The sequence below is a fragment of the Ammospiza nelsoni genome, chromosome 3 (genome assembly GCF_027579445.1).
Source record: "Ammospiza nelsoni isolate bAmmNel1 chromosome 3, bAmmNel1.pri, whole genome shotgun sequence".
Classification (NCBI taxonomy): Eukaryota; Metazoa; Chordata; class Aves; order Passeriformes; family Passerellidae; genus Ammospiza; species Ammospiza nelsoni.
The window spans coordinates 53,615,789-53,643,535 of record NC_080635.1 but is presented as its reverse complement, the minus strand read 5'-3'; the positions used below and the strand labels follow the sequence as shown (position 1 = coordinate 53,643,535).

The 27,747-nt window shown below is 40.5% G+C and overlaps 1 protein-coding gene across 2 annotated transcripts in view; it reads left to right on the top strand.

Moving 5' to 3' along the window:
* Nucleotides 1-27,747, top strand: part of TMEM181 (transmembrane protein 181) — a 33,818-nt gene continuing 6,071 nt past the window's right edge. Inside the window, exons 1-15 of one of the 2 annotated variants that reach the window (XM_059468196.1) lie at nucleotides 1-176; nucleotides 11,734-11,837; nucleotides 15,751-15,806; nucleotides 17,069-17,159; nucleotides 17,699-17,817; nucleotides 18,873-18,992; nucleotides 20,910-20,990; nucleotides 21,938-22,037; nucleotides 22,752-22,882; nucleotides 23,492-23,583; nucleotides 24,644-24,701; nucleotides 25,334-25,436; nucleotides 25,533-25,584; nucleotides 26,170-26,252; nucleotides 27,325-27,414. In XM_059468196.1, the coding sequence (XP_059324179.1) occupies nucleotides 46-176; nucleotides 11,734-11,837; nucleotides 15,751-15,806; nucleotides 17,069-17,159; nucleotides 17,699-17,817; nucleotides 18,873-18,992; nucleotides 20,910-20,990; nucleotides 21,938-22,037; nucleotides 22,752-22,882; nucleotides 23,492-23,583; nucleotides 24,644-24,701; nucleotides 25,334-25,436; nucleotides 25,533-25,584; nucleotides 26,170-26,252; nucleotides 27,325-27,414 (1,411 nt within the window). In that variant the 5' untranslated portion in view covers nucleotides 1-45. Of the gene's footprint in view, nucleotides 177-6,995; nucleotides 7,083-11,733; nucleotides 11,838-15,750; nucleotides 15,807-17,068; nucleotides 17,160-17,698; nucleotides 17,818-18,872; nucleotides 18,993-20,909; nucleotides 20,991-21,937; nucleotides 22,038-22,751; nucleotides 22,883-23,491; nucleotides 23,584-24,643; nucleotides 24,702-25,333; nucleotides 25,437-25,532; nucleotides 25,585-26,169; nucleotides 26,253-27,324; nucleotides 27,415-27,747 lie in introns of those variants that run through there. The other variant, XM_059468197.1, reaches the window with a different exon arrangement.

Sequence of the window (27,747 nt, the reverse complement as noted above, 5' to 3'; positions counted from 1 at the left end):
CTCCGGCGGGGCTCCATGGCGGAGCGCGGGGCCTGAGGCGGCGGCATGGAGGCGGATTTCACCGCCTTCGGGAGCCCGCTGTGCGGCGAGGTCAAGCGCTTCTGCCGGCGGGTGCGGGAGACGTACCGGGAGATCCAGGAGGACCTGACGCCCTACAAGGATGATCGCTACTACCGGTACTGCGGGCGCGGCTCCGCCGGCAGCGGGGCCGAGCGGGGGCGAGCGGGGGAGGGTGCCGGGCATCACACGGGGACCCCCCGGCTGGGCCCCCGGGAGCGGCCGCCCGGCCCCGGGGCTGCTCCGGGCAAGCGCCCGGATCCATCCCGCAGCCCGGCGGCCCCGCTGCTCCGCCCGGGAGATGTGCTCTGGCAGAGCCCCCCCCGATCGGACAGCCCCACGCCTCTCTTCCTGCCCTCACCTGTTAACAGCCATACACAGGCAATTTCCATCTGCGTCCCTCCGTGCTACCGCTTTTCCACTGCCGTAGCAAGCAAGGATGTGTTCTAGAGGCAGCCGCGAAACAATCCTGGAACGGGGTAAGAATAGATTAGGAAAATGAGAGTGGTTGGCAAAGGTTGAGGTCAGAAGGGACAGATACACTGCCTGGGCTACACCCACATTTCTTCAGAGCCTTGCCATGTCTGCTGTTTCTGTGACTGACCACTGATGGCTGGAGAGATGGATGGTTTGAGATTACACAAGGCTAGGAAGGGCTCCAAGGGTATTGGGCACCTCGGTTATAAATTAAAGGAATTTTTGAATTGGAGGAAGTTTCTGAAAAAGTCCAATGAACATCAGGAGAAACAGGTGCCAGGAACTATGCAGAGAATGGATGCTGTTCAGCTACACAAATACAAGCTGGGGAAGAGTTATATGACATTTTTGTCTTAAAAGGGTATAGAAATTGTAATCTTTTATAAAATAGCCTCTTTCAACAATGACGTTGTCTTGCACACATGAAGAAGGTAAATGTACAGCGGAAGCATAAGATGTGAGAGTTACACCACTTACTTTAGTCAACACTCCAGACCTTAGTGCAAGCTATGTCCAATTCTGAACACCACACTTCAAGGGCCTGTCAGTGGAAGAGAGGATAAGACAGTGATCTGGATAATCAAAAGTCTTGAAAGCATAGCTTTGAGGAAAATTTGAGATTACTCCCCTAAAACAGCAAACATTGAAGTTGGAGGAATAGGAATTTCTGTAAAGAGAAACTTCATGTTCATCTTGGACAAAACAGTACAGAGTAATATTCACTGAGGCAATAAAAGTTCTTGTTAGACATCAAGAAAAAAAATCTGAATGGGAAGGATGGCAAAACACTACAAGAAAGGATTATCCAGAGAGACTCCAGTATCTCCATCATTGGAGGGTTTTAAAAACTTTTGACAAATAACATCCCAGGAAAGTCTTAGATCCGGCAGATGCTGTCCTAAGACAGAGGGAAGGATGAGGTATCTTGTAAGGTCTCTTTCAGCTCTATTTTACTGTGCATCTGGGCAGTCTGCTTCTGCACAGCACTCCAGCTGTTCTGCTTAAGTCATTTGACTTCAGAACGTGGTTCTTCCCAGCGAAGGGGCAGGTGGTCCATTAGATTGAGTTTGTCTCATTATTCACAACATCAAAGACTACAGAGTCACAGAGCTTGGAAACACTGACAGCTTGGCAGAATCTAGTAAAACCATGGTCTTTCCTGGCAAAACAGTGGTTCCTTACACTTGAGTGTGGTGTAAGAAGCCATGGGAGGTGATAAGGAGTGATGGCAATGTATGTACCTGTGTGCATCTGGCAGCACAATGAGGAATTTTGGTACTAGAATGGAGAAAGACGGGAGGCATTAACTTGTTGAATTAACAAATAAGAGGTCCTGGGAGAGGCATTTGTTCAGCTTTATTTCTAGAAGAATCCTGAGCTCTCCAAGATAAACTATTATTAATTCATTTTTATGACTTAAGAGTGTATGGCGGGACTTTCTGCATTGAAAAGAAAAGTTGCTACCTCAGTGAATCAAATGAGCTTGCAGAGTTAGTGCTACACTGCTCTTTCCTCAGTGACAATACCCCAAGAGGTATCAGCTGCAGGTCATCTAGAATGAAATGGAGTAATACTGGACTCTTAGCATGGAAATAATACTTCCTGACTTACAAGTCATGCTAGTAATTCCCTGCATTCCCAAGATCTTAACCTAAGTGACCTGGTGTAAAGTGAGTTACTGCCACTGCATACCTGCTGTTCTGGTGAGTGCTTCCCCTCAGCACCATGGGTGGATGTAGCAATGGCACCTTGCTTTTTAGATTCCTGGTGTGAAGGAGGGTTCCTTGATGCTACCACACAATCTTCTTACAGGCAACTCCCACTTACAGGAAGGAGAATTAGATTTTTGATCCTCTTGTCCCTCTTTGTTTTACTCAGGACGTTTGGTTCAGGTTATAAATGAGCACACTCTGGGATGTAACGTGGAGACTTTACTTCTCAAGTGGCAACTCCCCTGCTTCTCTAAGGCATTTTGAGTAGACTATGAAAACAGCTTAGTACCAATTTTACTAAAACACATTTTTATCTCTTTGACGTGCTAGCAGTGAGATACCAAAGCTTACCAGAAGATACCAGGCTTCCCAGTCAGCTGACAGATATTTTTCAGCGGGAATTTCATAACTCTATCACCTAGCTGGTGTTGAAGAGTCCAGCTTGCTGAAAACATTTTGAAGAATTGAAGAGCAGGAGGGTGTCCAAATTGTGGTCTGACATCAGAGTTGCATAACTGCAACATGGCATTCCTGAAAAATCAATTTCTAGGTTAATGAACATGTCCCACTGGCCAATCAGCTTATACAGGGAAGCACAGTGTTGATGCTGAATTTAATAATAATACTGAGACTGAGATAAATGTCCTTCAATCTGCCCTGCTTTACACAAGGGATAAACTTTAAACTCCTATAATGTAGTAATATGACATTTTGTACATCAAAAGGAAAATACTATACATAGGACATCACGAAAAGTATTTTTTAACTTGCAGCTTTAATTAATGCTTGATGTTACACAGACAATCTTCAAACCATATGGGAAAATTTCACTGACTGTGGTTCTGCTCCTTTGGCAAAAAGACCTGAGAATACCACATCATTTGACTCAGCAATAAAGAGAAGCTGTTCATTTTTCCTTAGAGAACTGGTACCTGTGTGCTTCTGAGGAGAAACCTCAAATTGCCAGAGAAGGCTGTTGTGATAAAATATACATTTCTTCACACCAATATGCATCTTCTACTAGGGCTAAAGTGCAAGTCTGTGAGAAGCCGTGGGGTCAACAAGACCCAGTCTAATTCCTGGAAGGTTCATGCTGCCTTCAGCCTTGACCCAGGCAGGATCTTCAGGCTGCTCTGAGCCACAGCTGGTACCCTTCTCTTGTTCTTTCAGGGTCCTGGCAATCGGAAGAACCTGAAAAACCCCAATGGGAAGTATATAGCTAGGGCCAGAAGGCTTGAAACAGAGAGGAGGATGAGACTAACACTGTAGCTTTATGATTGCTTCAAATTGCCATAAGCTGGCTCTGTGGCTGGAAAAAGCCATCATAGCTCTCATTTCCCTGGTCACACATTTCTGCTCTTTCCTCATCTGCCTACAATTAATCCTTTATCTGCACACTGACTGAGCAACTGATTCCTAAGTGACCTTTAACTCAGATGATTTCCATTATTTGATTCATCAGTGCACTGCACTAACATGAGTGTTGGCAAAATTGAAAGAGCTCCAGCTAGAGAGGCTGGATTTCACCTGTTGTCACTGGAGCTGTGACTCTGTAGCTGTGAGCCATGAAAGTGTAAACTGGCCATGAAAGTACAGCTTTAGTGCTGAGGTGTTCAGTTTAAGTAGAATCCCAGCTGAGTGAGCATTTAGCCTCCTGTTGACAGCTCAGTCTGCTTCTCTTGCAAGCCTCATTCATCCATCACACACTGTCCAGCTCCTACAACCAATGAGGCAGACAGCAGCTGCTTGCACTATTTCATCCCAGAGCAGGTCAGACAAGGCACTCAGTGGCATCTTCTTGGAAGAAGCAGAGACTGACTGACTGTGAAGAGAGAGGAGTTTCACAGTGCCTTCCCACCAAGTGTTTAGGTTGTGAACTCAGTGCCAAAATTTTTACAAAAAATAGCATGAAATGTATATGTTTACAGTGTATTCACAATCCTTCGAAGGTTGGTAGAGAGCAAAGAGAAATGTGATCCCATTTGAAGTCAGCTGGATTACAAGCTCTGCCACCCACACAGTTCTCCAAGTGACTTTTGGCAAGGCTCAGACTCTCTGTGCTTCAAGTTTTCCTACCTACTCAATGAGAATAATATAGTTTTGGTTTGAGGATAATAAACTGAAGTTAGTGAGACACCTGAGTGCCAGAGGGATTGGAGCAGTCCTTGGAACAGCTCAGTTGTGAGCACATAAATAGACTTGTAACTGCAGAGAGTCATAACTCCATAACCACGCTTCCCAGAACACTGGGAATGGTCACAGATGCTGTAAGCACTGCTCCATCATCTTCTGGCTGGGGAGAACTTGTTGGAGAAGCCTGAAGTGTGCTGAAAGCAGCACAATGTATGTCATAGTCATCCATGACCTAATGGCCAATTGTGGCTTGGCAGTGATGATAACTTGTTCCGAGCAGATACACTTTGTTAAGTTGTCCTGATTACTCAAAGCTTTATATTCTTTCCCCCAGTTAATTCCTGTCTACAGTTTAAACTCTTGTTGATTTAAAATGTGTGAACACCTTTTCTTCACTAATTGGTACTATGTATTTCTCAAGGCAGCTGTCTTTATGAGATTGCCAAGTGATCATCAGTGCTGTAAATGTATCCCATCACTGATGGGATAAATACCAGTATCAATGACTAAATTAATTCCCAGCATGTTTTTAGGTTCAGTGGTGTTACACAAGAGTGGTATATTGGGTCCCAGAGGTCACAAGTAATGACATAACTGCCCCTAGAGTAATGGAATAAAATTAATAATATTATTAATCCTACGTACTTTTAAAAAGGAAATGCAATAAGACCATTGCATTTGGACTCATCTAAGTAAGCTTTTAATGAAATTATTTAACCGTTGAAGAGATAATTTTTAAATTATTTGTTGACTGATCTATCTAAGCATTTCTTTGGGGGTCAATCCAAAGTGGTTCTGCCTTCTGTATATGACAAACACCAAAGCCAGGCAGTTACTCTGAATTTCATTCAAGACTACACATAAGGTATTCCCACATGTTTTAGTAACTGTGGTGCTGACTTTCTATGAGCAGATGTTAGAGTTATCAAAAATTAGTACAAAACATAGTTTGGCTAACCCTTACACCTTCCTACTCTTTGCCATCACTACCCAGGTTGACAATCTTTGTTGACTAGTCTTAGGACATTTAACAGAAATTCAGAACAGAAATCCAACTTTATCTTAACATTGTGCAAGAACAGAACACTGTTGGGTGTGAACTAGAGATTTTTATTACATAGTGTGTTTAAAGTAGTCGCTTACTCCTAGGATTTAATTTCTCTTGCTCGTGAGCTGACTGAATTCTCTGCAAACACAACACATCAATCACATCCCTTGAATACCACAAAGCTTTGTGCAGATGACTGCAGTGACAGCATTTTAATTCCACTGAAAGAGCTGGTAAACAAATTGGTTATGACCCAGGTGGGCACTAAACATGTGAGTGTTCAGCATGGATACGTCACACTGGGCCTTTTGCCTAAAATTGACAGGTTTAGACTGGATTCAGAACCACTTCTGTGTCCCAAGTATTTTCTGTTTATACGGTTAAATTTCCCTCTGCTACCGGGGGTTGCTACTACTACAGCACAAACTGATAAAACACACTAGAAATGTGGAAAATACTGCTTTTATCCTGACACAATGACATGTGTGGCCCATAACCAACAGTATGAGGTTCAACTAGACCAAACTCTGGGCTCTACACTTTGGTCACAACCCCAGGCAGTGCTACAGGCTGAGGAAGAGTGGCTGGGAAGTGCCCTGGCAGAAAAGGACCTGTGGATGCTGGTCAGCAGCTGAACGTGACCCAGCTGTGCCCAGGTGGCCAAGAAGGCCGATGGCATCCTGGCCTGGATCAGCAATGGTGTGGCCAGCAGGAGCAGGGCAGGGATTGTCCCCCTGTACTCAGCACCGGTGAGGCTGCGTCTCAAATCCCATGATCAGTTCTGGGCCCATCACTGCAGGGAGGACACTGAGGGGCTGGAGCATGTCCAGGGAAGGGCAACGGAGCTGGGGAAGGGTCTGGAGCACAAGTCCTGTGAGGAGCAGCTGAGGGAACTGGGAGTGTTTAGTCTACAGAAAAGGAGGCTCAGGGAGACCTCATAGCTCTCTACAGCCCGGTGAGGGTTGGTCTCTTTTCCAAGGAACCAGACACAGGACAAGATGAAATGGCTTCACGCTGCACCTGAGGAGGTTCAGCTTGGACATTAGGGGGAATATTTTCACAGAAAGGGTGAGTAGGCATTGGAACGGGCTGTCCAGGGAGATGGTGAAGTCACCATCTTTAAAGGTGTTTAAGAAAAGACTGACGTGGCATTCCGTGCCATGGTGTAGCAGACACCGTGGTGTTAGGTCATAGGCTGCACTCGCTGATCTTGCGGATCCTTTTCCAACCTAGCTGGTTCTCTTATTCTGTGTTACTGTCATTTTGAACCCGCAGGCCAGGACCAGCCGTGTGCCGGCGCTGCAAGCCGGCTCACCAAAGATAAGCTGGCGCCCTATCGCACTCCCTGCCGAGGGGTCTCTCCCGAGGGATCTCTCCCGCTCTCCCTCTCCCACACCGGGTCTCTCCCGGTCTCTCTCCCGCCGCCCCGGCGGAGCGCGGGCCCGTGTCCCCTCAGGCTCGCCGTAGCTCCCCCGCCCCCCCGCCTCTGTTCCCCCGCGGCCGGGACGCGGCGGGGCCCGTGACGTGTGGGGGCCGCGTGGCGGCCGCGCGGTGACGCACGCGGAAGGCGTCGCGCGGCGCCGGCTGTGCCACGGCGGCGGCGGCGGCGCGCGGAGGAGGTGCCGGCAGCGCGCGCGCGGCGCCGCCATGGAGCCGTGAGTGGGGGCGGGGGGCGCGGGGGGCGCGCGAGCCTGAGGGGCGCCGGTTCGCCCGGGTCCCGGTCCGGGAGAACAAACCGCGCTCTGTGAGGGAGGAGCGGAGTGTTGTCATTGACGGAATCACAGAACGGGCGGGCTCGGAAGGCACCGCGGTCATTGAGCGTGTGGTCCAGCCCGCCTGCTCCGGCAGGGTCCGTCCTGGAGCACGCGGCACGGGATTGTGTCCTGACGGGTCTCGGGTATCTCCAGGGAGGGAGAGCCCTCAGTCTCTTTGGGCGGCCTGAGTGTAATTCGGTTTATACAGGTTATCCTCGCTAGGGAAATCAGCTCGCCGAGGGTTAAATGAATGTTTCTGAGGTTGTGGTTCGCCGCTCAGAGCCCCGAGGGTGACTGTCCTTTTCTTTAGGTGAACGCTGTGAGTTTGCCTTGTACATGGCGAATAAAACCTCCCCCCAACCCCGCTATCTTCACTCTCAGATTGCTTGTTAAAAGAAAAAGAAAAAACTTGTTTTCCCGGATATTTCTTGGCATGGACCATGAAATGCATGACCAAGAGCCATAGCCGTGATTAATTATTCAGACTTAAATGAATACAACGGACAACAACTAAAAAACCAAAAAAGCCAAACCCACCCTGTGCACACATACAAAGGTAAAGCGTAGCCATGTTTATCTGTCAGTTGCCATGTAGATGTTCTATGTAGTACTGACAATGTTAATTTTATGCCTCTTTTTGTCTATTCACGTGCTGCCTTATTAGCTATTAACCCTTGTGGAATACATTTGCAAGAAGAAATTCAAGGTCTTCTGAGGGACACCAAAGCCGGCAATGTATTTAAACCATGAGCAAGTGCAGGGTGTATGGATAGCCCCAGTACTGTCAACGTAGGTAGAATATATAATTATTCAAATCAAAGTGGGTTTGATGGTTCTATTTGGGAGAGAGCCTAAAATAGAGAAGAGCATTTGGAGGCAGAGATGTTGAGGCTAGAAAAGCTGCTGTGCATAAAAGCAAGCTATTTCTGATTTTAGTATCAACTCTGTGCCTACATACTGCTTAATCTCAGTTTCACCACAGCTTTCCCTTCTTTAAAGTCAGTCTTTAGCGAAAACTGCTATATAATAGGCTCTGTTTCTCATGATGGTCTTCATGAAAGACTTTGTTGTGCAGTCATGAGAAATGATTTGAAGGTGAGGAATATCCTGAGGAACATTTTGCTGACCCTTTGGAGACTTTAGTCTTTACTCCAAAAGCAAGATGTAACCCTCCTTTACATCTCACATATGAATGGCTCCTGAAAGATTGCAGTAGTTTTGAGTGTGTGTTTCCAAAGTTAACTCTCACAGGCTGCACTAGAGCAGTTTAGTTTTACTGACTGCTATTTGAGACATGTAAGTATACAATTTCTCTGTTTGTATCTCAGTGTTTTCTCCTCCTTTGCAGTCAGTTTCAGACAAAGTTAATTATAAACCACTCTGAATTAGGGTAAAGCTGAGTGTAGGTGGTAAAAGCTGCCTGAAAGACCTGCAGACAGTTGGATGCCTGGTCTTGAGCTTTGGACTGCTGTGGTTGGGCTGATTAAAGTATCTTCCACTTGGCTTGGTAAAGCAAAGCACAATTCTTTACTTGTTTGAACAGGTGCATCCAGAGGGAGTAATCTTTTTTTATTTTCCTATAAATGCGTTTCCAACATTTCATTTCTTTCTTGGGCATTTCAAATGTAAGATAGAGGCTCTCAGTGGGGCATCACCAACTTGCACTTAGGTATGTTCATAAACTTTATGTAATCTCTTTCCAAAAGGCAGGTGTTAAACAGTGAACTCAGGGGAAGGTGATTTGACCTGCTTTGTGTGTCAGCTGGTGGTAGGTGCAAGGAGACACTTAAATCTGCACAAGGAAGTTCTGCAGCTGCAGCAAGGGGCAATGGAGCATGCATCACCTGATAGGAATGCTGTAAATTGTGGCCTGCCCTCATGAGAAATGCAGTTAAGGTTTGGCTGAGTTCTTGCATTTGTTGTGACTAAAAGTGTCCACGTTGCCTTGCTGACCTCTAAAGCAGCACATTCGGTCAGGGGCTTAAATGAGACTTGAGTAGTACAGGTGTGAGTGAAAGGAAAACACGGGGTGTGTCCCTGCTCTCTGTGTCTCCACTCTTGGCGGGGGAGGTAGGTGTACACCTACCCATTCCAACTACTAGGTGTTCACCATCTGGAGAGCAGCTGGAATAAAGAATGAGCCAATGTCTGGAACGTGTTCTTCAAAAGCTCACATCTCCTCTGGCCTCTGTGTAAACCAAGGTGCTAATTGCCAGTGGTTGTAACACTCTTGCCTGGGTGAGGAACTGGTGGCTTTCCTGTAAGGAGTGCGGGGAGGGAGCTGCTTCTCATGTCCACATCATGCATTTTGAAATGTCTGCAATGCAAAAACTTTGAAATTAGGGAAGTTCTGAAAAGAACCAGGAACATGCACAGCAAGTCAGAAGTATCCTGCATCAGCCTGTAGCTGTCAAGTGGATGCCCAGATGTGAGCTGTTCAGACAGCACAAGTGTATGTTATGCATAACTGCAAACATGGTACCCTTCCAGCTGTCAGCTGTGCTCAAGCCATGGACTTTCCTGTGTTGAGAGATCCTCAGTGTGTGCTCTGCCATGAAGCATTTGGTATCCACTTGAACTCTTACAGTTAATTTAGGCATGTCCACATTTTATGTACTGTTTTTATATGTCAGGGATTTTCTTGCTAAGATTAATATTTTGGTATCTCAAGATAATATCCCATACTTGGTGTACTTGGGGACACCAGGTCATCTGTGGAACTGAAGGAGCCCCTGGAGCTGATGGAAAAATGCACTTTAATTAGTTGTTTTAGAACTATTACAGATTTAACAGCTTTAACATGGTTTAAGTGCACGAAGGCTGAGGTTTTAAGACGTTGGTGTAATAAAAATACTGCAGTTGCATCCCTGCAAAAGTTGTGCAGACAAGTTCTGCTTTGAAATGCCTCTATTTGTGGTTTTAAAAGTCAACTTAAAACCCTATTTGTCTATGAGGCTTCTGTGTGCTGATCTGATATTACTTTTATGGTAATTACTTGGTTGTTTCGCGTATGGTTTGCCTTTTTTGGCTGTACAGTCAGCTCTTCTGACCTCTAGACTGATGCAGAGTTTCTGCTGTGTGTAAAGGTGTGTGGCAAGTGTTTTGCAGGTGCTGTGCCTGGAGTCTTGCACAGCCAGTTTGTGCAGGCTTGTAACATTTGCAGCTTCTTGCTTGCAGTTCTCATTACTTCTGTGGGGTTTTCCTCCCTTCCCCACCTCCTTTCTGTGTTAATAAAGATTTGAATCTCTCAAACTACAGTAAAGAAATAATGCAAATTGGTTTTGGTAGTGCTTCATTTGGGGAAAATGCAGTGATTCTCAAAGAAAACAGAGGTTGTTGTTATTAAATCTTTGTAGTGGTTTAAAGTGAATTGTTTGCCTTGCTTTAAGGGCTGCCATGCATGCAGCTCATGGTACCTGGTCCTAGAGTTCAGGCTGGGCTTATGGGGAGGATTTCACCACCTCTTCTGCAATTCTTTGTTAATGTGGTGAACCAGTAAGAGCACCATTCAGCTGGTGAAAAGAAGAAAGAAGTTTTATTGCAAGCTAAAAGGGAGTGCTGTCATTAAAGTCTTAAAGTTTCATTTCTTTCCATGATGGTGCTCCTACAAATGTATTGAAAAACACCACCACCCCCCCATCAGCCCCCCTAGTCCTGTAGCTTTCCCATGTAAACTGTACAGATTCCTATGATCATACCTCCTGGAACAGCAGTGGAAAGTCAGGTATGTGGTGGCTCAGTTCTGGTGTAACTCAAGAGGAAATGTTTGCTGTGTTTTGAAGCATGGTGGATTTGTCCACCTTATGTAAGATTAGTTATTTATTCATATTTCCCTTAGGCTAACAGAACTGTTTTCCAGGGAATGCAGTTGATATTTTCAATGCACACCACACCCCTGCCCCCGTTTTGTCTTTACCCTAATGATAACCACCAACGCATAGTGCAGGAGATGTCATTGCTTGTATGTGTATTTGTATTTAGGTGTCCAATTGCAAACCTGAGTTCAGGTTTTTATTTCCCAAGCTTTGGTGGAGCTCAGACAAGAGTTCAAAGCCTGAGCATGCAGATCTAGCAGATCTGGAGTTCTGCCCTGCTCCTTGTTAGGGATGATTCTGCTAGGTTGAAATATATTTATAGGATATAGACAGCTCATCAAGATCCTGTGCAGGTAACTGAGTTGTTAGTGATGTCTGTCCCTTTAGATTGAGCTCTCATTGCAGGAGACATAGGGTCTTGGATGTTTAAGTTATTAATGTATGAAATAACACAAACAGCCTTTTCTCCCTTTAAGAAAGGCTTTCTGTTGCTCAAGTTTTAGGACAATAGAAAAAATTCATACATTTTGGAGCACAGATGTGTGCATATATACATGTGTTTAATAATTCCTGTTATCTTTGCTCTGTGAAGCAGCATTAATATATTTTTTGTTAGTGTTACATGTTACCTCAGTGTTTGGTTTAATTTTCTTTGTTGAAGAATGAATGGAGTTTATTTACTGTCCCTTTAGAAATATGACAGACACTAATTCTGTGGTTTCTTTTGCTTCCTGTAGGCTGGCCCCGATGCGATTGTATACGCTGTCCAAAAGGCATTTTGTTCTGGTCTTTGTAGTATTCTTTATTTGTTTTGGTCTGACAGTCTTCATAGGAATAGCAGGTAAGGATGTTCTCTTTTTAAAAGATTACAGTTCTCATATACTTTGTCTAAACCTGTTGGTATTTACAGATGTATTTAAATGCTAATGAGCTTACTGCTCCTGAGATGTCTGAGGAAGCCTTTGTCTTGACAGAGACAGGGAAGTTTTTCTTCTATCTCACTTTTTCATAGAAGTAGTGCCTACAAAGACTTGGTATTTGCAACTGCTTTGCAGGGGAGAGACAATAAAAGGAAACAAGCAGATTCACTGCAACATAATTTTTCAGCAGACTGCTACATTAATTGTTTTCCTTTGTATTTCTATATGTAAGATAATAGTGCTAATACTTGATTTCCTGTGAGGAAACTCATAACTGTTTGTAAAGCCTTCTAAATGCTTGGGTGATAGATGCCATATAAATACAAAATATTTTAGTGTAAAAATATGAACTTCACTTGTCAAATGTATATGAGCTTAGATCTCTGGTTTCAGAGATCTTTGTGAGAGTCCTGACATGACCTGGGAGGCTTAAGCACATAAAGCCTGGGTAGTCGTCCTGGAGATCAGAGAGATTTGTGCTAGTCTGGTCAACAAAGATGCAGCGTCACTAGGGAGTTGAAAAGCATGGGACCCTTCTTTATTTCATGCCAGAGGGCTTTTCCAGGGCTAAAACATACTTGAAAAATAAGTCAGTGTGCTCGCCTAGCAGTGTTAAATGTACTGATACTCTTCTGTCAGAAGAGCTTTATCAGTACAGAAGTGACAGGGAGAAGGAGAGTGGCTGGTGCTCATCAAGCAACCCACCCCTATATAAGAATTACTTTAGCTTGCTACCATCTTCCTCTGCTTTACTGCTGACTTCCACATCACTCAGCATGTCCAGTGTGTCCCTCTCTGACACTTTTTGGCCTGTTGGGTTTGTCTCTGCTCTGCCCTGTCCTTCACCTCCTTTAGAGTGAGAAGGGCTCCTAGGCCTCGGAGCCATCCAGCCCTGCCTGACTTGGAAAGAAGGGTGGGTTAATTGGAGGCAGCTGTTTGGGCTTTTTATGCCCATCTGTGCCTTGTAGGCAGTACATTTTTCAAAATAGCCTTCAATAATAAAATTTGTCTGAGAAATAAAATGTTCTTTCTTGCTGTTTGATTTATTATAGTAGCCAAAGGTCTAAACTGGATTTCAGTTCATAAAGGTTAACCACTGATATTCCTGTGACTTGCTGAAGGGTGCTGAAGAGCATTATTTGGCCACTAAAATACTGCATCAACACATTTGCAAAAATGCATGTTATGATAAAGGGGAGAAAACCGGAATTATTTAATTTAGTGTAATTGGGCTATTTGGCTTTAAAATTGAACAATATTTATAGTTGTGTACTTATACTGCCAGGCTGCAAGAAATGAAAGAAAATTGTTTTATGTAAGACTAGGCAATGCTCCTGGAAGAGAAAACTGAGTGTTTTGTTCTTGATCAGTAGCAGAACCTGAGAGGGAGCTGTGCTGGTGTACTGTGTCTGCATGCAGAGAAATCTGGTGCTGTGGTCACCTTTGGCCCAGGGGACTTGTCTGCTGTAACCAGCACTTGGTCATCTGTACCATGCTGTGGTCCCAGGCCTTGCCTGTGATCCCCTTCAGGAGCTGGCATGGCTGTGGGATTCTTGTCCTTGTGAGACTGGTTTGTTGGACAGTTTGGCTAACAGTGTTCATTATTATAACTGAAATGTTTTTAAAAGAATGCTGTTTACCTTGGGAGGAGATCCACTGAACAATTACTGTGATATTCCCCACAGCTTTTGTTGACAGCTGCTTGCTTCCTGTGAGTAGAGGGAGGGGCCCTAACAAGAGAATGGTCCCTCGTTAGAGAGTACAATCTGAGTAAAGCTCACCAAACCCACTAAGTAAATGAAAGTGTGGGAGATGCATCCATATTTTCTGTGCTACTTAAATGTGCCATTGCCCACACCCAACATCTGTACCTGCAGTTTGGGAAGCTTGGCAGAACTCTTGATTTTCATCTGAGAAATCAGTTTGATTGGAGATGGATGCTGCTCTTACAGTTCCTGTAACCCAAAGCAGACACAGACTTGTTTGGACTTTTTTCCAAGTTGCACTCACTTTCCTTCTCTTTTCACAATGGGTCTGTGTTATCTTTGGGGTGAGACAAGTTCAGAGAAAATCCAAGGTGCAGAACTCATTTTGGTAGCTGTGCAGTTCATCAACTCAGGGTAGTTCTTTGCCTTTATCTGTTATTATGTTAAGTGAGCAAGAGTAAAAGAAAAACAGTAAGTATTTAAATTAGTCTCCATTTGTAAGTAACACAGCCACAGCATCATTTTGTTTCAAAAGCTTTTATTTATCACTTGCTAGAGAACAAGCAGTTATAGCACTAGAGCTTCATTATTTGTTTGGTTGCTGTTCTTAAAAACTTTGACTGTGATTTCTCTGTGCCAACATTGGTTCGTATCTTACAATTAAGAAAATAAAAACCCTTAAAAAGGCTATTTCTAGTTGTTTTGTCAAGACCTAATTACTGATATATGATGACTTACCAACGGTGAGAACCTACTGAAACTCAGTTTTGCTTTTTAAAACAAAAAATGCCTTTCAAAAATCTGGTTTATATGTACTCGAGAGCTGAAAAGTTCAATGATGCTGAACTGACTTTATAGTGAGTGGCTGTTAGTGATGTTGCACTGCAATTCTTATATGAAAGTCTAGCTGTGATGGCTGAAATTCTTAATTTTTTTCTTTTAAGTCTGTAAGATGGTTAATATTGTTATTAGAGTGGTTGTAGGAGCCCAAGCAGTGCTGCATGTTTAGAGCTGTCATGACAGCTAATCCATCTTGGACAGAGTGATCCTATGCTGCTCATTTATAAACTTCCTTCTTTTCGATTCTTTCTTTGTAGTAACTTTGAAATGTTTGGTCTGTGAGAAACTGCTTTTCTTGCCTAATTTTTTAGTACTGAGCTTGCAATTGAAAGAGCATATTTTGAGGGTTAAAAAAATCCATTAAATTGCCGGACTAAATATATACAGAGAGAGACCATTTGGACAGAAGGATCTTCCTAGCCCAAGTGCAGGTGTATATGTCTTGCTCATGTCCCTACCTGCCATACATCTTCTCTGTGTGTTCACAGCCTGCTGTGTAGACACAGATGTTTTCCTGCTCTTCCTTGTCACTTTCCTGGTTTACTCCTTGTGTGTTTTGTATACATAAAAACACAAACACATGTGCATTCCTCTTGTCCTCAGTACTTCGTGCTCCTACATGCCTAAAGGGAAATTGTACCACTGTCTGGAGCCACTTTATCAGGGGTTACAAAGAAGATTAGGCTTTTCTCAGAGGTGCAGCATAAGCTGGAGCAGAAGAAATTCCAGTTAGATCTTAGGACATTTTTCCTACTGTAGTGGTAGTTAAAAACTGGAACAGGTTTCACAGACAGGTTGTGGGAGTCTCTGTCCTTAAAGATGTTAAAGACTTAACTGGACATGGCCCTCAGCAGCCTCAGATGATTGAACAAGGGGGTTCTGTAGCTGAGTGCTTTCATGACTGCATTCCTATAAAATCCTGGGAGATGTATATACATATATAGATAGATAAAGATAGAGATATATATGAATAAAAAACTACTACTAAAATTGTAGTAGTTTAGAGTACACATTCAGGGCTTTTGATGTGGAGTTCTTGACTTATAATTTACTTTATTTAATGATGTGTAGAAATACCATGGCAGAGATGCTTAAAGGAATATGCAGGTCAAATTTATAAATTATATTGAGATATCTGAGTGCTTTACCCTTTATCTGAAAAGTGGAATACTATTTACCTTCTTTGCAGAAGGTATTTTGTACAGTCTTTTGAAAACCTATATTTACATCATCGCTTGTATGTATACTTCAATATTATTTTCTTTCTTCCTTCTTATATATTGTGTAGGTCCTAATGTAATTGAAACTTCTGTAGCAAGAACTGACTTAAATAACAGCCTAAAGGTAAGAGTTACTAAATATTGTTGGATTATATGAGTGGCTTTATTTGATGTTAGTGATGTTAAACATTTCTCTCCTTCCCCCCCAGTCATTTTAAATATTTAAACTTTTACTGCAGAATGTCTTAGTGGTGCTTTCCAGTTTGAAGCTGATCATGCAATATTGTACTACCACTGTGTTACTTCATGAATAGCCAGCAGCAATTTCTGGTCTCTTACTGTTGGGAGCAGGTCAGATAGAGATTTCTAGGGTGTTTCTGCACAGCAGTTTCTGATAAAGAAGCATGTGAGTTTTCCTCTGGTGAATTAATGTTGGAGATTCTTGTAGGGGTTCAGAAATAGAAACTGAGAACATGCATTGAAAAACGATGCACTCAGTGGCAACTAATGCTATCTCTCTTGTGATTTCCCTTTCTATCATCTGTAAAGAAATATTTCTTGTTAATTGTTAGCTATCATGTGACCAAGACATGGGATCTGGCTTTGTATTTTGATTCTCAGTTCTTGCATTTTTGTTTGTCTAACTCTTCATTGTCAACCTGATGTCCAAAGTATTTTTTGTGAAAGAAAGGGCTAAAAAGGTTTTTTGTGTGTTTTTTTTTAAGTGCATTTCCTTTAAATACACCGGGACACTGCTTTTTTTTTTTTTTTTTTTTTTTTTTTTTTTTTTTTTTTTTTTTTTTTTTTACCTCCCAGTCACCTATATGTGTTTGGATTGATACAGTACTGTGGGTGGGAAGCCCATCTTGGTTTCACATTAGAGAAGTCTTTCCTGCATGTAGGTTTTATCTGTTAATGACACCTTTGATTCTTTTGAACTCAGTGGGGAATTTTTAGAAAACCTAGTGCAAAATAGGACTTTTTTGTAATTATAGTTTAAAAAGTTTAAAACTGTGTAGCAGATAAGGCCCACAAATCTGGCTTTTGATGTAAAATTCTAAATGTTATTTCTTAAATTCAAGCTAGGCCCCAGGATTTTGGTTTTCACATCTGAACTTTTCTGTTTTATTGCTGCTGCTTTTATAAGGTTTAGGTAGTTGTACCTTTCCTTACTTCAGTGCTTTGCAAAATATGTGTGCTGTTTAAGCTACTTCTGTGGAAGACTTCTATGTGAGATGCTTATCACGCTGTCCACAGAGTAGCACATACAAATCTCTTCTCAAAAACATTGTCACAAACATAATTATCATGCCTTTCATTATTGTAGCTACAGATATGTCATGTAGCAGTGTAATGGCTGTGCTAACCTTGTGGGGTTTCTTACAGCTGAAGCCATTTAATTTAAGTTCGCCACCACTGTCAACTTACAACCAGCAGCTGTGGCTGACCTGTGTGGTTGAGTTGGATCAGCACGATGGTGAGAATCTGACCTAATTCTCAGGAAACTGCTATAGCAACCTGTCTGTTGTACCTTTAATTCCATCTGTCACACACATGATCCTCTTGCTTTCTGGCTGTGGTTGGTGGGTTTCTCCTCTGATGGGCTTTTCTTCCACCTCACCCCCCTCCCTTCATAAAGAGATGGACAGCACTGATTGAATTGTAAGCAACAGGAGTAGGGGACAAATTGTTTGTTATTTTTGTGAAAACAATAGTATCTAGATAATCTGTGTATTTCGTTCTTCATTTTGGGGGAAATTAGATGTGTAGATTGTAATGGTATTGATTTTTCAATACAGCTTCCCTGGATATATGTGAGAAATACTTTATTAGTAATTGTTAATCTGTAGATTCAGTACAGGCCTATGTATAAAAATACTGTACCCTACTCCAGTAATGTATAGCTGGTAAGTCTGAGTAGTATTTGGATAGCATGTTTTAAACAATTTTGGAACTCTATTTGAGGTTTAATTTCTGCAAGTAGCAATAGATTAATGTTTGCTGTTTTAATTGCAGTATCCCTCAAGAAAAATGTGACTATGACAGTCAGAGTGCTGGGAGTGGTGAAGGATGGAAGCACACCATACGTTAACAACCAAGTTCACAATCGGACGAGGTTACTCACTTGTGCACAAGTATGCACTTGCTTAAACAAAACTCTGATGCAGGGCATTTTCTTTAAATCTGTGTGCATGCTAATTTACAAATTTGCAAATAAGAATTTACCTGTTAAACATGTCTCAGGAAAGACTCTACAGGACAGTTTTATTTGTAATGGCAACGTAGGCGGTAATGCTGACAAGTCACCTTCCTGTCCATCATTTTTCTGTTCAGTTCTGTGACTTGTGTCTTTTGACTGTTACAGACTCCTCTTGTTAGAGTTACTCTTTGTCAGGAAAGCAGGGGGTCCTGTTCAGTCACCTAAACAGGTTTAGCAGCACTGAAGAAAGGGATGTTGTAGCAAAAGATTTGATATGGGGTTCCTGAGGAGAGAAAAATTCTTCTCCAACACCTTGTAGAATCTGCTTGAAATCAGCTGGCAACTGTGTTCTGAAAAAGCCACATTTTTTGCCAGTGTGAAGAAACATTTGGAGATTCTAATGTAATTTTCACTGAAATTTTTAAGCTTGAAGACATTCAAAACAGCTTCTCCTTCTTTAGGAAGGACATAGCTGAAGTTTTTAATGATAAGCATATATAGTAAATCAAGTATTTTCTTTTTATATAGATACATGTACATATCTATGAAATTTGCAGAAATTAATTAATACTGCTCCGTTAGATTTAATTACACAGTCAAGAGAGAATATAATTCGCTTTTCTCCTGTTAACTTTTTAAGTGAGTTAGTGTAAGGTAGGCCCATCTCACCAGTGTGAGTTAGTGACAGAGTTATTTGGTTCCATCCTGGTGCTGCAAGCGTTGCTGTCACTGGCTCAGGTGAAAAGCTGGCACTTCTAACTGAGTTTATTGTTCAGCCACTGATCCACCTGACTCACTTTAGCAGTTTCCTCTGCTCTCTCTGGTACCTTTCAAGAAAGTCTTGATTAGACTGACTGAGAGTGGTGAGATATATAATAAATATCATCAATATTAGACCATTTAGGAGCAAATTTTCCAGCTTATACTAACAGTGCATATTCTGGAATAATTTGAAGACTTCTAATTTCTGTTCTCTGTGTGTGTTCACAGAAATGCAGTGAAATCATTGTTGCTCACCTGGGCTACCTGAACTACACTCAGTACAACATATTTGTTAGCTTTGAAGATCGGAACAAGTTAGCATCCACCATCCAGAATATTACTTTCACAGTAAGTTTAAAGGTTTAGTCTGTTAAAAGAAGTCTCTTTAATGCTGTATTAAAGTGTGCTTTAACTGTAACAAAAAAGTATCAGATTTTTGAAGATAAATAAAAAAATGCATAAAAATTATTTTTTCTGTCACTACTGATGTCAGAGCTGTTATAGAATTTACTGTTGATAAGGGTCAAGACTAAATTTTTTAACTCCAAAAGGAAAAAAATTCTCTCAGAACTACTGCTGCTGTATTCTGTAATAGATAAATTTAGTCTGAATGCTGGGAGATATTTTTTACAATAGGCAAGCTAGATTAGAACATCCAGTTTTCTGCATTTGCTTATAGAGATACTGCCTATCTGCAGGATGGTATTTTTTTTTCAGCCTCTCCAGGAGGTGTATTTGAATTAGCAAAGTTTTCCAGACTTCATAAAAGTGTGAACTGGAAAGGTTTAACTAAGTCAAAGGAAAATGAAGAGATTTTTTTTGAGGAGCACTGTGCTTATGAGGAAGAGAATTGGTTTTTTTCAGCTAACACAAGCAGGTTACTAAAATAATTCACTCAAATGCTCTCCAGTGGAATAACTATCTCAGTTAATAGTGCTTTATATAGTGTGTATTGATTGACTCCAGAAAGCCATTTAGAAACATTTGCATTGGGAGAAAAGGGAACTAAACCAAGTTTATAATACAGATTACTCTGGTATATTTACCTGTATACAGCATTCACTGTGTCAGAGCAGGTAGCAACCAAAATCATTTTTCCTGTAAAGGAAAAATATTTTTAACATACCAAATTAACTTCTAAATATTAGTATTTTTAATACTCCAGTGCTTAAAGAATATAATAAAAAAAAAAAAAAAAGCTCTAAGGGGAAAAATCCCCTAGGCTTGCAAACCCTTTCTTTAGTTCCAGATTTCAAAATAGAACATAGTATTGGGGCATTTATAGCTGTACAGTTTTTTATCTTCCTTTGCAGGCTGCCTTTAAGGCAAACCTGTATGCAATCCCAAAACAACTTCAACCCAAACTTTCCTGCAGCAACTAAAATTGTCACATTTATTTCTTTATTACAATTGTTTGTGGTGATCTCAGTTGAAATCAATGGATTGCCTTTTGTATAATAAGTTTCTCTACATATAATTTTCGTTCTACATTTACAGTTTAAAAAGACAAGACAGATGTTGACAGATTTAATACATTGAAAGGTAAAGCTTGTTCAGGTGAGCAGAGCATGTGTTTGCCAGGGAGCTTACATTTCAAAAATGGCTTCAGAAGCATGCCAGGTATGAGATAAATTGTCAACAGAGCAGAGTTTATGTAAACTGACATGTTATAATTAATATCTATGCCTTCTAATAACTAGAGTAGAAGAAGGAGGCTTTCCTCCTTAACTTGTGTAAAGATTTCTGTGTTTCTGGTAAGCTACTTATCCTTCCTTTACATAATTTTCTCTTTTTGAACTTCTGAGACAAGTGAGTAAGCTTTAAGAACAGACTCCTGACAGGAAGTACACCTGTACCTTTCTGACTTCTTCATTATCAATTTATGCATCTGACCCTGGTAGTACAGAGCAACACACTGGATTTACTCATTTATTGGCATTCAGACTTTGATTGAAAGTGCAGTGAGATCAATGGAGACTATCCTATTTGTCCTGAGAGTGCTTTACATAAGACAGCACTATGTTAGGAAGTGGCAGGATAAAAGAGAAGCAAGGTTATTAGGCTGCTTTTCTTATCTTTTTGTCAGATTGTCCTGTGATTACAAATTTATCTTTATTTTTCCATGGTGACACAGTGGAATTTGGTTATACCTTTAAATTTTGAAAAGCCACAGAACTTTTCAGTATCTGCAGTAAAGTGCTGATTATTGATGTCATATGTAGTTTGTCAGAATATTACTCATTGGGCTCTTCTGTTTTCTTGTAGTGGAAGACCTACAATCCAACCTTTTCCCAAGTGGAGATTTGGTTCCGATTTGTCTTTGTAGTTCTTACTTTTATGGTCACGGTAAGAGTCCTTTGCAGCTTTTCTGGAGTTTATTGTGTAGACAGCTGATAACAGTGCTCTGTGATGCTGTGTTTAGGAATTTAACCCCAGGCAGCAAAGTTGACATGTCACTGACTGGGTGTAAAAATGTTTCTGAAATATTAATGTAGTTGCTGCTTTTATGTTTTTACAAGTGGTATTGAAGGGATATTAAGAAAATAGGATAAGTGGGAAAACTTGTTTTTCTAAACTCTGGGTTTGGATTAAACAGAAAAAAATTGCTTAGACAAAGGAGATTGTGATGACAAAAGGAAAGTATTATTTTGCAGTGTAGGTAGGCTCAGGAACAGGATGGCCAGAGTGTGGGCTGCTTGACCTTGATCTAATATGAAAGTTATCACTGCCTTGCATGTGAGCATGGGCCAGATGACCTCCAGAGGTCCCTTACAACCTAAATTATGCTATGATTTAGGTGATGTCTCCTCTCTAACCTGTCTTGGCTCCTGGAAAAGAAGTGTTTGGAAAAAAAGCCAACATAAAATCAAAAATCCTGAACTTTCAGAATAGGGACACCACAGTACTACATGCTTCCGTAGCATTTTTCTTTCAGGTGATGTTGCTCAGGTAATTGTGAATATAAAATGCAATCTGCTTTTTTAGAAAGTGAGTTCAAGTGGAAGTCATTGATAGTGTGTGATCAGTAACAAGGCAACATCCTTTTCTTCATATGTTGTTGATTTTCAGGTACTGGCTGCTTCACTTCCCAGCTTACTTGAGAAAAAAGTAATTTGCATTGGGGTCACTGAGCAAACTTGAAATAGAAACTAGGTGACCTAGTGTTCATTTTACAGTGTTCTCAGTGCAAAGGCCTCATGAAGTAGCCTTGGCAGTGTGCTCAACTCTGCCCTAGCTCTGGTTAAACCATTGAAGGCTGTATTCCTTCCTTACAAATTGTTGTTGTTTTACAGTGTCTGTTTGCACATTCCCTGCGGAAATTCTCCATGAGAGACTGGGGTATTGAACAGAAATGGATGTCCATCCTACTGCCTCTCTTGCTGCTTTACAATGGTAGTTGTATCCTTGAATTTTTGGAAAGGCACCATTTTAAAACAGAAGCAGAAAAGGAAGAGACAAAAAGAGGAGGCAAAATGGAATTTCTCCTTGAACTTATAAGCAGTTGTTTATAAAGCATCAGAAAACTAAATTTAAAAAAAACCAGCCCTTTCCAAGTGTAGCAAATTCAAGGGCATGAGTGGGTGGATTTTGTTCTTCTCAGTCACATGGATGTCAACTATTTATTTAAAGCTCTGATTGGAAGAGGTGCTTGCCATACTTAACCTTTCAATTTCTGTTTGTCTGCTGTCTTCATTTTTCAGATATTCACACTTTAGTTAAAAATGGAGGCTACTTTTGGTCCAGTAAAAAAATTCTGCACTTTCTAGCAGTACCAAAAGAATATTTGCATCTTATTTATACAATATTTTTTTAGATTGTCACCATTAACAGTAGTTTAATAGAAAGTCAAATAAAACCTAAAATCCTCTAGAAATGTTGGCAACCATTCAAGATTATTCCTACAGCAGAGTGGATTGCTGCTGGAGGCACCATTTTCTTTGTTACTTTATTGAAAATAAAGGAAGCTCCAGTTTCATTTACTGGGGTAAATTGAAAAAATCTAGGCTTTTTTTTTGTTCTGCTGAACTTAGATTTTGCTTTACTTTTCATACTGAAAGGCTTTTTTTCTCTCTGTTTAGCCTTTTTTATGTTGTTGTTTTGTTACAGATCCATTTTTCCCCCTTTCTTTTCTGGTGAACAGCTGGTTTCCTGGAATGCTGGATGATCTATTCCAGTCACTGTTTCTGTGTGCATTGTTGTTGTTCTGGCTTTGTGTTTACCATGGTATAAGAGTACAGGTAAGAGATGCAACAGTATCTTCTACTTACTGAGGAGACAGGACTTGTTTTGTTCAGTTCTCTCAAAAGGTGACAAAAATGAAATCAAATTCTTAGAAAACAAACATTTATTTTATTCATAAAGTACAATGTGACATATGAAGCTTTGGAGTTAGAATGATTTATGGTGAAGTAGATTATTTTGAGTCAACCAAGCCTAAATGCAATAGATGAGATAGTTGTCAGAATTATGATGCCATTATGCTTCATTCTTGCTTGAAGAGTTTTGATGTTGTATGTGGTAGTTGATTGGTTTTTTTTAAACTAATTTAAAATACTACATAAGAGAAATAGGAATCCTGGAGCCTATGCCTGTATTTGCATTATCAGTGAAATATGTGGGACCTTATAAATAGGATGCTCCAACTCTAATTCATCTTATTAACACAAATGATGATACAATATAATGTCTTCTTTAGTCACTTGTGCAGGATTAAAATACAAAAGATAAGTCTCTTAATCCAGTTCACATTGAGTGAAACAAAGATGACAGTTATTTTACTTTGTAAAGAACAAATAAAATCTGAAGTATGGGTTCACACTTTCACCACACTCTTGTTTTCTTGACAGGGGGAAAGGAAGTGCTTAACTTTCTATCTGCCCAAATTCTTTATTGTTGGACTGTTGTGGCTGGCCTCTGTTACACTGGGAATATGGCAAACGTGAGTAATTTCAAATGTATTGTGCAATATGAGCTGAGAGTGTTCAAGAATGAGAATACTGTGTGTACCTGGTGTATCTGTTTCTTAATGCTCAGATTGTGATAAAGGAATGGAGTTCAAATTCTTCATCTTTCTGTTCTGCAAATTGTGACTGATTTGAAAACAGTTCTCCTACTACTAGGACAACCTAGTAGTAAATAATTTCATAAATCTGAGTGTGATGTAGAAATCATTCTACTTTGTCAGTATGTTATGGCTCCCTACAAGAATCACTCTAGTGGTATGGCTCAATTAGCATTTGTAGCTAATTGAGTAGCTGAAGCAACAGTTTCTCTGTGGCTAATTATGACATAGTTTGACCAGACTTTCTTGGCTATTAAACCTGCACAACTGGTACTGACATGGCTTAGTGAAGCTGTGCTGTCTTTGCTCAGAACTCTATTATTTTGCTTGGTTTAGTGGTTCTCCCTTTTTTCCAGTTTGTTGTGTTAAAGGTGTCACTCTTCCCCACCCAGAAAACTTCATCCATTTTAGTACATTTGTAGTTTTATACTGTTTTAGTTTCAGGTGTTTGTCCCTTATTTTATCTCTCAGAAGAAAGATACCTTCTAACCTTCTCCTTGCCGTTGTGCATTACTGAAAGCAGTGCAGTTGCAGGAAATGCTCATGCTATTAGTAAAATTGCTATGAAGGAAGGCCTCATGCCACAATTTTCTAAGGGTAAAATGTAGACACTGAATCATGAAGACTTGTAGAAATCCTGAAGGCTTGTAGGAATTTACGTGATATACATTTTCTAAAAAACAAGTGGGGAGATTAGACATGATCCCAATTTAAATCCTCCATATTTCTTCAAATTTAGTTTGCTGTATATGGTATTGTCATGACTCCATTAGAATTAATGGCATTGTACCAACTTACACAGCCAAACCTTTTTGTTATAAGCTGTACATAGTAACCTTAAACCTTTTCTTTGTGAGTTGGTTCTTGGTCAGCATGTCTTTTTAACTTTGGAATTGTGCATTTTTAATACCACTTTTTAATTTTGAATCTTTTCTAGCGTGAATGAAGTACATGACCCTACATATCAATACAGGGTTGACACAGGTAATTTCCAGGTAAGTCAAAAATTACTTCTTGCTGTCCAATTGTCAGGTACACTTAGGCAATATGAGGAGATACAGGCCTGTTCTTTTATAAAAATGTATAACACAGTTTAGAAAACAGAAAATGCTGGTCAGACAGTCTTATTCTGACTAGAATACTTTAGTTTTTGCTTTAAATCATGCATACACCATATTGATATCAGTCCCATTGAGAAAAGTAAATTGTCTTGCAAATCTGGAGACTAAAATTGAAAGAAAAAATTTTTAGTCTATTGTTCAGTTTTGTACATCTTAACTCCCGCCAAGGTCTCCATCCCTAGTACATTTCAGACTTTATTGTTGTAAAGGGAGATTTGATGTACATGGGTCCTTGTATTGTTCTTGGGAGCTGTGTTTTTAGAGAATTATTGAGATTCAGCCAACACTGAACTCAGTTAACAAAATCCTGGTTTTTATTAAGCATCCTTTCTTTACATTCCCCAAAAAGCTCCCTGAATGTATCACCATCCTTGTTTCATGAGCCTACTTTCCCTGAATAAATGTACCATTCTGTGTTGTGCTTTTGGGAACTAATTATTTCTGTTGACAGAAGAAGGAATAGATGAAGTCTTATTAAATAATAAAGCCTAACACTTTCCTTATAGGGAATGAAAATCTTCTTCCTTGTGGTGGCAACCACATACATTCTCTACCTTTTGTTCCTGATAGTGAGGGCATGCTCAGAACTCCGAAACATGCCTTATGTTGGTAAGGAATACTTCTTCTGATTCTTCCCAAACAGGCTTGCTTCTCCTAGATATAGGTGTAAATTCCCTGATAACAACTTTTCTCAATCTTTTTCAGATCTCAGGTTAAAATTCTTGACTGCATTAACCTTTGTAGTGCTTGTTATTAGGTAAGGCTTTTCAAAGTACATTTGTCAGTACTCACTTTTTTAACCTTTTTTTCAGGGTTTTGAATACAGTTTGTTGTAATAAGTTAGTTAATGAAACTGAAGAATGCCTTTTAATATTATGTGATGGCCATAATTTCTTAATTTTTTAACCCTTCTGAGGATTTTGAGCTAAGTTTATATTATTTTGATTACCATGGCAGTGCACAAGATTTAGAAGTTCACTTGGCAGAGCTCTTCTGGAGCTTTGTAGGCTTCACTTAGTCAAAGCAGAAGTTTACTGTTAATTTCTTACATTACTGTTAATATCTGTTTTCCCTACACCAAGCTGTTATTTCAAATAGCTGTTGACTATTGGATTGTCTGTAGTGGATGAAATCTGAGGATTTCTGCTTTTCTCAGCTGAATGCTAACTGTTAATCACAAAAGAATCATTCTTAATTTAGAACTAGCTAAACAAATGTATCTTAAAAGAAGTGATCTGCATGTTAACATAATTACTCTCTGGAATACTTTTCTATAAACCTACTATTTCAATTTTGCAGCCTAAGGACACAGTACCTATATGCTTTATTTTTTTCCCCACAGCATTGTTATACTCTACCTACGCTTTGGAGCACAAGTTCTACAGGACAACTTTGTTGCTGAGCTGTCAACTCATTATCAGAACTATATCCTTGTGTTGTGATAGTGCTCAAGTAGGAATGTTAATCTGTTTTCATGCAGAAGGTGCTTTAAAATTATGTATCTAGGACTGAGACCTTTGACTTCTAGGTGGACTCTTGTAGTTGAGTCTGTTTTGTTTAGGATTTCCTGAAAGCATTTTGCCATGGCTCTTGTAAAAGTTGTCTCAGTCTAGTGTGTCCACATGACATGCATCACAACTGCTCGTGATACTCTCCAAGAGGAATGAAGTCTTAGATATGCATACCTTATGCATATCTAACTAATTTTAATGAGATACTATGTCAGATTTGGCTGTGTTTGCTGCCTCAGTTGTTTGCTCTATACTTACCAGTTGTCATGGAGCATATTAAAATATGAGAAATTAATAGTTTTGATGTCAGTGAAAATACATTTGTGTATTGGTCCAAGTCTACATGTGATACAGGTCACAACAGAGAATTCAGGTGGCTTGGGAAGGACTGTTTCTGGTGTCTGTTGCCAGCAGGACTGTGACCTGTATTCCTGGCCCTGAACCATGAGATCCTTGCTCTGTATGACTGCAGCTGCTCTGATTGCTGATTAGCTTAGATATGAATTGGGAGGTAGGAGAAAACAATATATAAAACCTTTAGTATTCACCTAAAACAACGGCAAGGAACCATCTTCAGACTTGTATCCAAATGTAGTTCCCTTCTTCATCAGTGTGCCAAGGAAGAACTTTTTGAAAAATAAACCAAACTAAACCCACCTGAACACCCAACTTACTCTGCTTTCTTTCAGCATTCAAGCAGAACTATTTGATTGACCATACACTCCACTGCTCAAGAGCAGACTGTGCCACCCCAAATGTTACTTGTGTTAAAGCTTTGTTTTCAATGGGAGCTTTACCTTGAGATAGGTTGAGTACATTAGTTGTTATTGAATTTAAAACATGCAGTTTTATTTCGCCACTCATGCTCACAAACTAGAGTAAGGTAAACATTCTTTCCATTGAAACAGCCTGTGTATGGGTTGGGTCTTGTTTCCAAAGTTAATATGTATGGAACTATATTGAGCAATATCCTTAACACTTAGTACCAGCAGAATTCTTATCATTTTATGGGTTATTGAACTTTTATCTCTACACATTAGCCTTTGTGTATTCCCCCTCGAAGAATGCACTATATGGTAAGTGTGAGCCATTGTCTGGCAGCCTGCATGACAAGAGCTGCCATATTAGCAGATGCTGTGCAATGCCTTTGGATTCTGGTTGTCTCATTACTGTTCTGGTTTGCTGTGAGTTAACATAAGCAGAAGCTGCACTCACTGCTCCTGAGCAAATAGTGTTGGAAATATGAAGTAACACATAAAATGTAATCAGCTGATTAGCTGGGCTTGAATTCTTGTGCACTTAGCTCAAGTTTACGGTCACTATGATGTTTGCATGTGATGCACCAACCTTTGAGGTGACTCACAGAGAGCCCTTAAGGAACAACATCACTTCATTTGTACTTTGTTCTA